This window comes from Leptodactylus fuscus, chromosome 9, assembly GCF_031893055.1.
Source record: "Leptodactylus fuscus isolate aLepFus1 chromosome 9, aLepFus1.hap2, whole genome shotgun sequence".
In the NCBI taxonomy this organism is placed as follows: domain Eukaryota; kingdom Metazoa; phylum Chordata; class Amphibia; order Anura; family Leptodactylidae; genus Leptodactylus; species Leptodactylus fuscus.
Genome location: NC_134273.1, coordinates 74,094,425 through 74,109,564, shown reverse-complemented (window position 1 = coordinate 74,109,564; position 15,140 = coordinate 74,094,425). Strand labels below are relative to the sequence as shown.

The 15,140-nt window shown below is 45.5% G+C and overlaps 1 protein-coding gene across 1 annotated transcript in view; it reads left to right on the top strand.

The window, feature by feature from the left end:
- SLC44A3 (solute carrier family 44 member 3) overlaps window positions 1-13,518 on the top strand; it is a 51,674-nt gene extending 38,156 nt beyond the window's left edge. Inside the window, exons 14-16 of the mRNA XM_075286771.1 lie at window positions 8,632-8,769; window positions 9,723-9,959; window positions 12,358-13,518. Of these exons, the coding sequence (XP_075142872.1) occupies window positions 8,632-8,769; window positions 9,723-9,959; window positions 12,358-12,465 (483 nt within the window). The 3' untranslated portion in view covers window positions 12,466-13,518. The remainder of the gene's footprint in view (window positions 1-8,631; window positions 8,770-9,722; window positions 9,960-12,357) is intronic.
- The last annotated feature ends 1,622 nt before the right edge of the window (window positions 13,519-15,140 follow it).

Below are 15,140 nucleotides of genomic sequence, written 5' to 3'. Positions count from 1 at the left end.
TATCTATCTGCAGGACTGGGGTGATATGCTGGGTCTGGTGATACTAACCTATCTATCTGCAGGACTGGGGTGATATGCTGGGTCTGGTGACAGTAACCTATCTATCTGCAGGACTGGGGTGATATGCTGGTACTGGTGACAGTAACCTATCTATCTGCAGGGCTGGGGTGATATACTGGGTCTGGTGACACTAACCTATCTATCTGCAGGGCTGGGGTGATATGCTGGGTCTGGTGACACTAACCTATCTATCTGCAGGACTGGGGTGATATGCTGGGTCTGGTGATACTAACCTATCTATCTGCAGGACTGGGGTGATATGCTGGGTCTGGTGACAGTAACCTATCTATCTGCAGGGCTGGGGTGATATGCTGGTACTGGTGACAGTAACCTATCTATCTGCAGGGCTGGGGTGATATACTGGGTCTGGTGACACTAACCTATCTATCTGCAGGGCTGGGGTGATATGCTGGGTCTGGTGACACTAACCTATCTATCTGCAGGGCTGGGGTGATATGCTGGGTCTGGTGACACTAACCTATTTTCAGGGCTGGATTGATATGCTGGGATGTGATGACTGACTCCCTTTAAATTTAGCACCATGCACTCCTGGGATCACATGGGTCCTCCAATATTTCTTGTTAGCTTCTGGTGCCATAAAGAACTTAGCCGGAACCAAATTGACGGCGTGAACCTTTATTGGATCCATCTCCATTGGCCAGTGCAATTCCATAAAGAATTATCACATATCAAGGAGGAAGAAGAAGGCGTGCAAGCACATTGACCTCCTGTCCTGTGGGGGTGCTGTAGGAAGATCCAGTACCATGGGAAAGCATTTGATCTTTGCAGTACTATTTCAAGAGATTGTCGGAGACATAATTCTGTTCTATCCTGCGGTCTATCAGATTACCCAAGAACCCCTTTACTTCTGGGTTAACGTTCCCCTACTCCCAGCTCCCTGCACGTACAAGTCCTGTCTGCCGTACATTGGGACTTTATGATACACAGGATTCATTTTGTCCCCTGAATGTACTATAAATGATATTGCCCTTGTCGAGGAGCGCTGGCTCTCGCTATGTTTGGCAGGCCTGCCCCGGCAAATAACAAGCTACTGAGTCACAACAGAGAATAATTGTATCCTCCATAAATGAATAATTCCCTTATTTTCTAGATAAGCTTCCTTTGAACTCCTCAAGTCATAAATGAAGAAAACTACCCACACAACGGGAAATCTGGTTATCGGCTTTTAGTGCCAAATAAACACAACTTTAGCCGGAGCTTGTAGAATAGTTACGGGGGCTTTATGAGATAAAATTATATTTTCTGGCAATAGAACATGAGCGTTACAATGGGCCGGTTGTATATTTTCCAGTAAATCTCTAATGTGGGATTTCTTCATGCCCGCTCCTTTTTTATGCCAGGAGATAAGCTGCTGTCAGAGGTGTCCGGCAGGTCCGGCAGCTGCTTGTCTCCCTTGTCCGTATAGAATTCGCTGCACTTGTATAACTTTTTAGAATCTACGCTCCATTTTCTAGAGCGGATTTTAGGATCATCTTTTTTTTTTACCGTCATGGTGTATATATGTATATAGGACAATGGGTTACACACGGTAAATCAGTCAAGATCCAAGGACTTCAGTCTAAAGGAGTCCACCATTACTAATACTGGTAGCAGATAGACCGAACTTTGGAGTTTATATCTGTTCCATTGGAAGGATCAAGTCCAGGATTGAGGATTGATTTTTGTAGAAACTATTCCTTTCTGCCTCTGGTGACCATGGATGTATGCCTGTTATATGCTGGGGAGTTTGGGACATCAGGACATGCAAAAGATGGGGGTCTGTGGAGTTAACGTAGGGGCCAATTTTATTATTTTTACACTACAAGAAAGCAGCTTTGCAAGTGAAGTTAGACTTAAACCTAGGCCTTATCGGTGTATCGTCAGGACTGACATCTTAGCAATATTCACTTCACCTAGTCCCGTCTGCTCCTGTCCTAACACTGAGGGTTCCCTGCTGGTCTCCACCTCCTGGTCCATTGATCAGCCAATCATTGGCATCATTCACCCTAGCCAGTGACTGACTGAGCAGCATTCACTGTGTGACTAGAGGAATAATGAGGTAGAGAAAGCGGATGGACTAGTAAAGACATTAGTTAATATCTGCTGCTCCACTGATTCTGGCACAGTTGGAATTTTTTCTCTAGCCCCCACCTTTCCCAAGCAATTAATACTGTTAGTTTTGGTCCCTGATACACTACTTAGTCTCTATACTGTCAGGAGTGCAGTGTCAGGCAGGGGGTGTGGTTCTGAGCTGTGACACTGGCTGCCTCTGATTGGAGCTGTGAGTCACGCCCCCTGCCTGGCACCACCCTTCTGACATTACAGAGCAGAAATAGCACATCAGGTACCAAAACTACCTGCAGTTGTTGCTCTGGAGTGGTGGGAATTAGAAAAAAAATTCCAACTGTGCTGGAATCAGTGGAGCAGCACCTATTAGAACTAGAGTTGGTGGAGGTGTAGAAAGGGCCTCTTTAAATAAGGACATACAATGTATATCTACATACAGGGTTCTCCTGAACACCAAAGTCAGTAGCTGCTGTAGTTGTACATTCATTTTCTTCATGTTTGTACAGAAAATCAAAGCCCTGAGTCTTGTGAGAAGATATTGCTCTGTGTACAAGTAGTTTTCATGGTAATGCTCACAACACACCCTGACCGCTCCGTTTGTATTGAATGCATTTGTTTCCCATAGCAATGCAAAAAAAGGGTTTGCGCAGTTTGTTTATACACCAAAGGGATGGGCATTTTATAGGGTTAGATGCCATACATTCCACATTTACTGCACACTACACTATATTTCCGGGGTGCATTAGTAAAGCAGAATGATTCCTGCACATCCCATAAATGATGATCTCTCCTCTGCACATCTCCAGGCACTGTCTCTTCTTCCATGTCATAGCTTCCTGCAAAACTGCAATATATGATATGTAATCCGGAGATTGGTGAGGGTATTATTTTTATGTTAGGAGCCCTGTTATTCCCTGGAAAACCTTATAGTGAAGCCCTTCTATTCCCAGCCTATACCTGTATGTACGTGAATAGCTGGAATGTATGTCCTAGTTCTGATATAACAGCGGGGTCACGACCATTTACATAACATTATTGGATCCACATGACAGGGTATCTCATGACCAGACTGTATACATCTCCTTTATAATATATTTTTGTTAACTTTCTAGCAGGATTACTGTGCAAGTCATTGCATTATATGGGATTGTCGTCTCTTTGTGGGCATCCAAGATCCTGGGACCCAGTTGCGAATGTCATCTCTGTAACCTGTATAGCTACATTACTCTGTATAGGCAGTTATCATCTACATATATATACAGGCAGTATTAGTGGTACAATATTACTAATGGGTCCAGTCCGTGATGCAGTAAAAGGGGTTGTCCGGGATCTGATGGTCAGTGATACTGATGACCTATCCTGTGGCTATCAGATCAGTTGGGGTTCGACACCCAGATCCCATCCCGATCATATATATACACAGAAGGACCCGATTTTGCACAGGTATATTTCATCTTTTGTTTGGCTATTCTTACACTTCCTTTCTATGGGGTTCTTATCCTGTCTGGTCTTTTGGGCACTCTTGCTGCTGGTGGGGGAGCGATAGGATAGGGTTGCACTTTACTTGTAGGGATCCTGCCCTGTTCTTACATTATACAAGTTCAGTATTATTACCGTATTTTTCGGACTATAAGACGCACTTTTTTCCCCAAAAATTTGGGGGGAAAAGAAGGGTGCGTCTTATAGTCTGAATGTGGCGCCTGGCACCCGCCGTAATAGAGAGGCGGATGTCGGCAAGGGATAGACGCCGGGACCTGAGACATCGCTGCGCTCCTCTGCCCTGCATGAAGCCAGCAGCGGCGATGCTATTCCGTCCCCCCGCCGCTGGCTTCATGCAGGGCAGAGGAGCGTAGCGATGTCTCAGGCCCCGGCACCTGTGCCAGCGTCTGTCCCTCGCCAGCATCCGCGTCTCTAGTACAGCGGATGCCAGGTCAGTATCGGTGGCCCCTTCTCCCCCGGGGCCGGTCCCCACTGGCCCCGTACCTGTGAAGTTGCAGGCCGGCTCCTGCGCGGCGATATCGCAGGAGCCGACCTGTTCGGGTGACAGCCCGGAAGCCTAATGAAGGCTCCCAGGCCTGTCACTGCTATATTAGTATTGCAGCTGGGTCTATGACCAGCCGTAATACTAATAGACAGAATGGCCCATAGACGGCAATACAGTTGTATTGCCGTCTATGGGACTTGCAATCAAGCGACCGCAGGTTCAAGCCCCTGGGGGGGGGAATAAAATAGTAAAAAAAAAAAAAACTTTAAAAATATATAATAAAAATATGAAATAAATAAAAGTTCTAAATCACCTCCTGTCCCTAGAATATATATATATATAAAAGTAGAAAATCATATATCATAAACCACCGTTTTTTTTCAATACAAGGTGATCTAAGCAATATATAGTCCCCAAAATGGTATAACTAAAAAGTACTTCTGGCCCCGCAAAAAAAAAAACACTCTATGCATCCCCGTACAGCTGCAGGGTCACCTGTCAATGTGGCCTTGCAGCTGTTGCAAAACTACAACTCCCGTATATTAAATATTTTACCATTTTTTGCTTCCAAATTTTTTTTCCCTATTTTCCTCCTCTAAAACGTCTTATAGTCCAGTGCGTCTTATAGTCCGAAAAATACGGTACATTTGCTCCCTAATATGAGATAAAAGTGTAACCGTTCACATGTCTTTTCCCTGCTTATAGAGATTATCACACGTGTCGGCATATTTACGCAGTTCCCATACTTCAGAGAACAGTCGGGCCATTGTCACACTGCCGGCTCTATATCCCAGTTGTTGTTCTTGCTTCTTGCAAATGTAGTTGTAATATATTTAGGTATCAGGAAGATTTATTATGTAAAGGATCAGAGGAGGCCGCGTCTACTGATCGGTAAGCTCTATAAATATCCAGGTTATATTAGATTCTCCTTTCGCACCCCTATCCCCGGAGACTTTCTGGTCTGTTCTGTGATTTCCACGGTAGGTTGAATACCGCCCTTAATCTTTGTAAACGGGAGTCCTTACCAGCTGTAACAATACACAGATCGGATCCTCAATGGTATAAAACACTGGGCTGACCAGATGTAAGTATTTGTAGGAAGGGGTCTAAGACCCTCTAGAGCAGTGATGGGGAACCTTTTAGAGACCGAGTGCCCAAACTGCAACCCATAACCTACTAAATTTATCACAAAGTGCAAACACGGCAATTGAACTTTAATACTATGCGGAGCCACAATGGTGGACAATTACAGACTGTAATAATATCACTTGTCTGCTATAAAACAGATACTGTGTGATAAAAATAGTGAAGGGCTGCCACACAGTATAATCTGCTCCACAGTGGCCCCCACACAGTACAGTATGCTCCACAGTCGCCTATACAAAGAACAATTTGCTCCACTGTGACCCCCCCCACACACACACAGTATAATCTGCTCCACAGTGGCCCCCACACAGTACAATATGCTCCACAGTGGCCCCCACACAGTACAATATGCTCCACAGTGGCCCCCACACAGTACAATATGCTCCACAGTGGCCCCCACACAGTACAATATGCTCCACAGTCGCCTATACAAAGAACAATTTGCTCCACTGTGACCCCTCACACAGTATAATCTGTTAAACAGATGGGTGCCCACAGAGAGGGCTCTGAGTGCCACCTCTGGCACGTATACCATAGGTTCGCCATCACGGCTCTAGAGCAACCAAGGGTACCAGCCAGGGTATTTTGTCTCTGTATTAATTTCAAGGAGCCGTAAAGATAAAGGGAACCTCCAGCCTTTTAAAATGGATGGGAAGACTATCGATATCCGATCAGGTGGAGCCTGGCTCTTGGCAACCCCACCGATCAGCTTCACGTGAACAGGTCAAAAAAGCCATTGGGCAGATACAGTATATGAAAACTCATGTGATTACCCCCAGTCTTCATAACCCGTGAGTCGGTAGAGGGTGTGTCTTATTTATGACGAGGCCACACCGCCTTATAAAAATGGTGTACCCTCTGCCAGGGCGTGCACCTGGATGGAGATGTATGCTGACGTACATTTCCCGTATCAAGTTAGATTTACAGCATAAATGAATCTGGCAGGTCTGATGGCCCCTTATGGGAAAGTGACAAGGGGAGAAGAAAAAACAAAGAGTCACAATTTTTCTGTGCAAGATGACAAAAAAGATTCGACTTTTTATGCCTTGTACAAGCTATAATAAATCTACCCTGATTTTCTGCACTGGCCTTACTGTGCAAACAGTGTCTGGACGCATGCAAACACGGAAAGGGCTGCCGCACTCACTCAAGTGACATGACCTCTTGATCAGCGGAGGTACCAAGAGACAGACCCCCCAGACTAATATTGATGGCCTGTCCTAGGAATAGTCCATCTGTTTTAAGAACCAGGTTAACTCTTTGCAGGGTTTGCCTTATTAGCCGATTGTCCCGTTGATGGTTTTCCCATGGCAAATGGCCAGATGAAGCTGGAGCCAGCCAGGGATCCTGGGAACTCACAGTAATTTTAGTATCCAGCATTACATAGTTGGTGGCCATTTGTATTCTTTCTAAGATGCTCAGTTCGTAAAGGAATAGGCTAAAACCACTATTGAGGTCAATAAGGGATTCACCTGCCTGCAGGGGGTAGTAAATTGTGACTCCTTTTTAGAGTGCAAAGCTTAGAGGAAACAGCGATGGTCACGCACATGAATGGCCGCCCTTGAAATAAAAGAATGGATGCCCATTGATCTCAGAAGTTCTCCTATGGTGTTGGCAGATATTATGGGACAAGACCTTACCCTATATACAGATGACAATATGGAAATGTGATCTCCAGTTCAGAAGCTCTGTATAATATAACTGATGGGAAGAAATTGAAATCCACTTTCCTGAGTCTCACATGTTTCTTATTCTTCACGCAAGGATTACACTCATGTGATGGTTCAGTAAGGGCGTGCACCGCTGACCTTTTTTCATACACCTTAGGCACGTGCACTTCTCACAGACTGTGAGCGATGCATTGAATAGCCTCACCTATAAAGTGTCACAAATCTTTGGACATATCATAGTGACACACCAGGTTCGTGTCCGGTGCCGTCATCCACACCTATAACTGCAATGAAGGGGCGGAAGTGTTCATGTGATAATTATGTATTCATCATAAAAGAACAATAGACCTAGAAAAGAACGATAAAAGAACACAAATCTTGTAGACAACATGGAGTTCTTTTTCTCCGGATCCCTTCCATAAGGGGACATGGTCTGGTGCGCTGTTGTAGCAGTGGGGGGAGGCTCCTGCTGCAGCCAGTTTCCTACACCTTCTACTGGGTTTTTTAAGTGTATTTTTCACCATTTTAATTGTGACACGGAAAAGGATAAAAGGAAAAGAATTGTCATTTGTAAAAAAAAAAAAAAAATGTTTTGATATTTAGCGCAGTTTACATTTTATCACATCAAGATAAGACTTTCCATTCGATGTAAACAATAAGACGACATGCGGCATTGAGGATTAATATTCCACATTTTTCCCATGTCTCTGTGCTGACCCACATTGGATTCATGATTTCCTAGATTCAGATAAACACATTTCACACCCTGGCCTGTAATAAAAAAGATCCCCGTTAAAGGGATGGGACAAGTTTACAATTTATTGTCTGTCCAATGATGGAGGATACATTGTAGATCCCAGTGGTCTCTCCCCCCACAATACTATTCATTCTTGGGGTTCGGTGACGGTCCCAGTGGTCATATTGCCCCCAATCAGAGCTGAGTCTAGCCCTATGACCAGGGGAATGGCAACACCCGGCTATTGATTCATTTATAAATTTCCAGGCGTAACAAAAGAGGAACAGACACAGACAACAACAAGGAAAATTATTTTAATAGGTAATACAAATATTTCAATAAACAGATCTGACCACAATTCTTTTACTTTAGTAATGATGCCAACAAAAATACCAGTGGTAACTGGGTGGACGGGTACAGGTTCCCATGTGTAAGGCCGGGCGCTGTGTCGGAGTCTCAGTTTTAAAGATCGCTGAAGACTGACACTCAAAGGACGCTATTATAGGCAATGGGGTCCATCGGGCTCCGGTTATAGTGGTCCCCCCCTCTGTTGTGTGACCCTAGCGTGACAGGTGTATCCGGTGTGATGGGTTGATACACCTTACAATGTAACTACTGTTTTAGTGGGGGTTACAATTTTAAAAAATTCTTCTCACTCCAACCTCCAGATTTTCTGATAACAGGGGCGTAGCTATAAGGGGTGAAGGCACTACGGGGCTCTGGGCCCACACAAGGTAATAGGGGCCACATTACCAACTTTGCACAGGGGCCTCAAGTGACACCTCTGTACTGAAATCCCACCGAGACTCATGAGTGTGAGCTATAAGAGGGTTAATACTAGACCTCCAGCGTTATATAATGACAGCGCACCCAGCCAGGGGTTACCCAAACAGAGCCGCTGTGTTTATATTCAGTGTTTGAGAAAATTTCACTTCCCTCAAATCCCTCTTGATCTCGCTCTCTTCTAGAACGCTTACACAGCGATGGTCATTAATGGGACGTCACTCTGTACATCTGCCAGAGAAGCCGAGGCCCTCATGAAGAAGAACCCCCCCTCTGTCCAAGTACTGAAGTCGTCCGGGGTGTTCCTGATTTTTCTAGGGAAGGTAAACATTGTATTCCTTGTATTATGTTTTTTCGGAGTGGAAGTGTTTTTCATGACCATGTGATTGTCTTTCACATTGCTTGCTCTTCATCGCCGCTCTGGTGGAGCCATCATGTCACGTACATCGTTATGTTTCACTGAACTCAGTAGCCACATGCTGGTGAGGTTAGTGATTGGCTACAGTAAGTCACATGACTATCGAGGTCCACCAGGGTAGCGGCACTAGAGCAGCAGGGATTATCACATTGCCTACTTTGAGGCCTGGATCACATCTGCGTTCAAGGAGTCCACTTGGGGACCCCCCGAATGGAAACCTATACACATTAATAAGCGGTTACCTAACGGAAACCCATGGACCCCTTAGATTATAATGGGGTCTGTGTGGTTTCCGCTCGGTGCTTGCAACACTTTTCTCTCTGCATGTTTCGTGCGGAAACCACATGGACCCCATTATAGTCTATGGGTTCCATGAGTTTTCTAGGTAACCCCTTTTTAATTTGTATAGGTTTCCGTTCAAGGGGTCCCCAAGTGGAAACCAGAACGCAGTTGTGAACCAGGCCTTAGGTTGTAGGTAGCAGAAGACGAGCGCTTATTGTTGCAGATTATGCCGGAGCTTCTTGAGCCAAAGTCAAGAGTGACTTTAAAAGGAATGGGAATTATAAAGGCAGGGCTTATACTTCTCTCTTCTAGAAGTACCATGCCACGTTTCTCAAATTTTTAGCAGTGGTTTTGTGGGGTTGAGATTAAATAAAATTTTATTCTTTCTGCCGGGACTGCAAAAGGCAGCGATTTCATATATAAAATCGATGGCAAATGTCTAAAAGCTGACATCACAGTTTCCATGATGCGAGTAAAGATTCCCTAATGCATCGCCTGGCCGTCTCATAGATCAACCTGACACCGGAAATCTGTTTCCTCAATCATGACTGATCCAATGTCTTGCTCTTCCTGCAGGTCTTTGTTGTATGTTTCACTGTGTTTGGAGGACTTATGGCTTTTAACTACCACCGGGAATTACACGTCTGGGTCATACCTTTGCTCTTGGTTGCCTTCTTTGCCTATTTGGTTGCCCACAGCTTCTTGTCTTTGTTCGAGACTGTGGTGCACAGTCTGCTCATGTGTTATGCCATAGACATGGAGACCAACGATGGCTCTTCTGAGAAACCGTATTTCATGGATCAAGACCTCATGGTGAGTGGTTTAGTCACGTATGACATGGTGTTTTATTATGTTTACAGTCGGACACCTAAAGCTACTGACCTACCTGAAGTACTGGAATATATAAAGGTCATCTAGTATGTGGTGGTGATGGCTTACCTGGTCCAAAGCCTAAGGTTGCTCTTATACTAGGTTCTCATGACAATATCTACCTTGATCTTCTGAGATCTCATGTGGATCCAGATCTCCATCCACATCATTGTCCTCGTATACACACCTACTATTCATCACAGTTAAGATGTAGATGTTGATGCTGAAGATGGCTCCACCATGGATCCACCTCTGACCCAGAACATAGACAGAGGACATGAGAATCCCATGTTAGAAGACTTGAACCTGTCAGGTCCTCCCATAGGGCAGTAGAAAGTAGCGGCAGACATGGCGATTATGTATTTGTACACCAGTTTTTGACACCTTACGTGTTAAACTCTTCAGCACAATGTCACAAGGAGTACAATGATATGTAGGCTGCCACTAACCACTAGCTGCCGCTTGACAGACTTCTCCCTATCACTGTGCATAGAGAGAAGTCAGCGGGAAGAAGTTGCACAATATAAATATCATTGGACTCCTTCCTAGTTGTGCACGTCAGATTTTACATGCAAAATGTTAACAAAGAGGCTACACAAACCTGCATGGGCGTGATGGACCTCTGAAGTCCCTGTGTCCGTCACTACTTTTTGATGCCTTCAGAGAGGTTCCTGACGGGTTCCCTTTATGAACTGTTTGTCCAGGTGGAGATTGATATCATGTTATGTTTATATATGGATCAGAAGTATTTTGGAAAGAGATTTTAGGGATGAACTCCTGCAGCAAGCACGTTCCCAGAGTAATTCAGAAGCTGTAATAGATACTACACCTCGGCTTCCAGTGTTTGGATAAGTCATTGAATGGTCAATGCCAAACCGCAGCACCTGTCACATTACCATTAGGATCAGCCCAAGGAGCCAGGCTTTACGTACGGCATCTGCACTAGGGTTACGTTCACCCACGGCTATTTTAACACACTCGTGGGCCCAGTGACAGACTTAACATCCCCCCAAGTGACCCCCACATAATACAGTGCGCCCCTTCGAGTGGCCCCTATATAATGCCCATTGCCACCTCAGTGCTGTTCAATCATTGCAAGACACACTAGTAAAAAGTTATACCCCCCCATCCCTTGTTGTTGTGTGTTGTGTGCAAGCTTTGACTTTAGTTCGGTCTCCAGCTCGCTGTTCATTGTGCGCCCCTGCCACAGACCGCAACACCTGGGGCCAGAATGGCGGAGCACGGGGTTGACAACTTCGTACTCCAGCTTTATATCCCAATTCATCTGCATCCTAAGGACACAAAGCTGAATTTGGGACCTGCCGCCTGGAACAGTGGAACAGTATCCGAAATGCTGGGAAGTCCCACTCGATCTGGGTCCCACTACCATAAGGCCCGTGAAGGTGCCCCATGTGCTCTATGGTTAACATAGCCCGGTGTACCCCCAGATCTGCCCTGTAGACACCACCTATAGCAGCTGGTCATTAAGACCCTTTAAGGGGTTAATGAACGCCCCCAACAAACACTGATTCATTTAAGGTTTTGGCTGCTCAGCAGTTTTGGCTCGTGACTCGTCTTGTGTGCCTAAACATTGACTTGCTTCGCTATGACTAGAGATGAGCGAACACTGCTCGGATCAGCCGTTCCGAACAGCACGCTCCCATAGAAATGAATGGAAGCAGCTGGCACGGCGACCGGCCGCCGGCAAAGTGTACGTGCCAGGTGCTTCCATTCATTTCTATGGGAGCGTGCTGTTCGGAACGGCTGATCCGAGCAGTGTTCGCTAATCTCTAGCTATGACTCTCATACTGTGACTATGACAAAAAGAGTTACAGGGCGGCACTGCGATTTTGGGTTTTGCAACAGGAATCATGGCCAGATTTTACGGGGTGCAATAAGCTTCTGTGCTGTTTTTAACACTACAGTCTATGAAGATCAAAGCTCTATTTGCATCTGTCATTCTGTTTGTTTTTCAGTCCAATGTTCTGATCCTATAACAGCTTAGGTTCCCACTGATGCTATTCTGTCTGATCTAAGGGTGAATTCGCACACACGGGTTAGGTGCAGAAATCGTTTTATCTCAATGAGTTAGTTTTAGCGGCAAGCCCAAGACGAATGAGTCTGAATCTGCTGCATGTGAATATACCCTAAGCCGGGGTATGTATCAGGATCTCCCATGAAGGTCTAAGATGGGAATACTCCTTGTATCTGTATTACTATGCTGCTGTAACATATTGAATTTTCCCCACTGTGGGACTATTAAAGGATTCTCTTATCTTATCTTACTTCTTGGATTTTGTGTCTTCAGTATACAGTAACATCTTGTGTTTCTATCTTACAGACACTAATCCATCAAAGCAGCAGTGACCCCGAGATGTTAAAAAACAGACCGGTACAGAACGGCGATCAGGAGGGCACAGAGCTGCACCCCATATCCAGAGCGGACTAACCATGCCCATGTGAGATTACCAATCCCCAAAACACTCGTGGCCGAGAGCACTGAACACGCAGCGCTGGGCCCGGCCCCGATATTACTGAGGTGTTGATGGATTTGTTCACCTTCATGTCCGGCCACATTTTTGTCACTTCTTTCCCTTTGCTCTCCTGGACCAGGCCGGAGCCCGGAGAACATGTCGCGGCTGGCTTACTATGGTACGCATTTTATATGACGGTTAATATATTTTCCGCACATACTGTATAAATGTTCACATTTTTTCTACAATATATGTTATTTTTTTAATCTCCCCACTGGAACCATATAAGATTGTAATATACCATACCCTAATGTAAGGGTCGTGTATAAAGCCCTGCAATATTCTATAGGACAGTTTGGAGGGGGCTCACAACCCCCTTCCCCCACCACTTGATGGGAACTCCAGTCAGCTGTATAGGACTGATGAAAGTAATGGAGTCCACAGCTCGGATATCTACATCAGTCCTATAGATTGGAATGGCGTGACGGCGATCAATGTGTACCGCACTGTTTGGGGGAGGGGGGTCAGAGCCCCTATCGGTGTGATCGGTAGGACCCCTAGGGATCAGACATTAATATCCTGTCCTATGGATAGGGGTTATGTGCTGTTTGTGGGAAGTTCCCTTGAATGGCAGTCTCTAGTTCCTGACGGCCTCATGCCTGCAGCCATATTACATCTTGTACAGTTGTCCCCGGGCTCTACTAGGGGTGTAAGGCCTCTTCTATAAGGTACCATACAGCCTCACACAGAGACCATGTATATAGTTAGGGGTGGATTCTTCCATATTGTTGGTTCCCACACAACCTTAATCCTGGCACTACATGACGGCCTATATCTTGCCGGCCCCTGACCGTCTTGGCCTGCAGATTGTCAGGGCTCTCCTGCCCCTAGTGAGCAGCGTGTCTGATCCTATTATAGGTAGTGCATTATATGGGGCATCGCAGTAGAAAAGCTGATGTTTGTATACATACGGTACTCAGACTATATACAGTATATACAAGCAGAATTAAACTCTATTTTGTACAGGTTGTGGAGGTGTCGGTGTATTTTATTTTTCTACCCGTTTTATCAATCGATTTTCTTGATGTCACGAGTCAGACCTCACTGATCACATTTTAGCAGTCTCTCCTAAGGTTGGGAAGCAGGAACGTGAACCCGTCCTTACTGCAGTCCTCTAAGGTAGATGTAAAGACTGTCTGCAGTATTGCATGTGGACAAAACACATGGCGGTTTTTTTTCCCACTGCGCTTTTCACAGAAAGTCCTTAGAGGATCTCTCTGTGGACTTTCTGCTTCCATTATACCTATAGGGAATCCGCCAGCATTTCCATAGGTATAATTGACGTGCTTCGACGGTTTTGCAACTCGCAGTGTGTCCGCAGCGCGTATTTTCCTGCATTGTGGGGATTTTGTAGAATCTCATCCATTACACACGGACTGTAAAACACATCGGGCAAACCATGGCATTTACACCGAGCTGAGGCCTTAGTAGGGGACACAGACAGGACTGAGGATATAATGGGCAGATTATTCTGTTATGCCTCACCCCGTCCATGTGGTGACTGACAGATGACAAATCCCGTGCACTCACCATACACACAAGTGTCCTCCTTCCTATTCCATCACGTACATTCACCGCGCCTGTGTCCTGCTGGATTTACATGACTATCAGCAATGCACATGGTGATCTCGGGCTTGTATGTGCACAAAGCGCCTGGAGAATCTCTTACTAAGGCTCTTCACATCTGTTTTGTGGTTCAGTTCATAAGTCATAAGGTCATGCCAGATCCACCCAGCAACCTCGCCATTGATTTATGATATGGTCTGGCAATGTGTGTGTGCAATTTTACAGGAAAAGCACCGTGTGCAGTGCAGTAACATGGATTGACGTTTCCCGTGCGGGGCTTTAGCCTTACAGTGATTTCCAGCAAAGTTTTGATGCATCTGGGAATTGGCAATGTCTACAATATCTATTAAGTGCCACCATTTTTACCCCCCTTTAAATGTGCAGCCTGCCATGTGTATCTGATCACCCTCCAGGCCTCGGACACGCAGGTCACTGCATACATTTTCCATCAGGAGCAGATTGCCAGGTTTCCCGGAGGGTTCTTGCTGATGGACACACATACCATGAGCCCTGGTGATATAATCGGAGGTAGCTTTATTTTGATATAAACCTGCTGTATTTATGTAGGGGCATTCCTGACATACCAGAAATTCATTCATTAACATCCAAGGCCAGAGGATCAGCCAGAACCTTCCATACAGTAAGAGCGAGAGCGCAGGGTCCTAAACCTCAGCCGGCGAGCCCAGGACTGGAGGGAATTTATTCAGGTCAGAGGGTCCGGGCGTGGGACATGTTAGAGTGATTAAGGGGCCGTGTTTTTCATATGACTTTAGAGACGGTGACTCTTGCTTTGCTGCTACATTTAGCACAGTACTCCATGAAAGGGTTTATTGCATGAAAATGTATCCTCTCTCCATAGGATAGAGCTGCGATTCCCATTACAGGGGTTCCTCCGGTGCTGAAAAGGTTGGGAAATACTAGAAGGTTTTTTCTAATGTAGATTGTGAGCCCCATATAGGGATCACAATCAGTGATATCAGTGTGTCTTTGTAGAATGGAAGGAAATCCACGCAAACACAGGGAG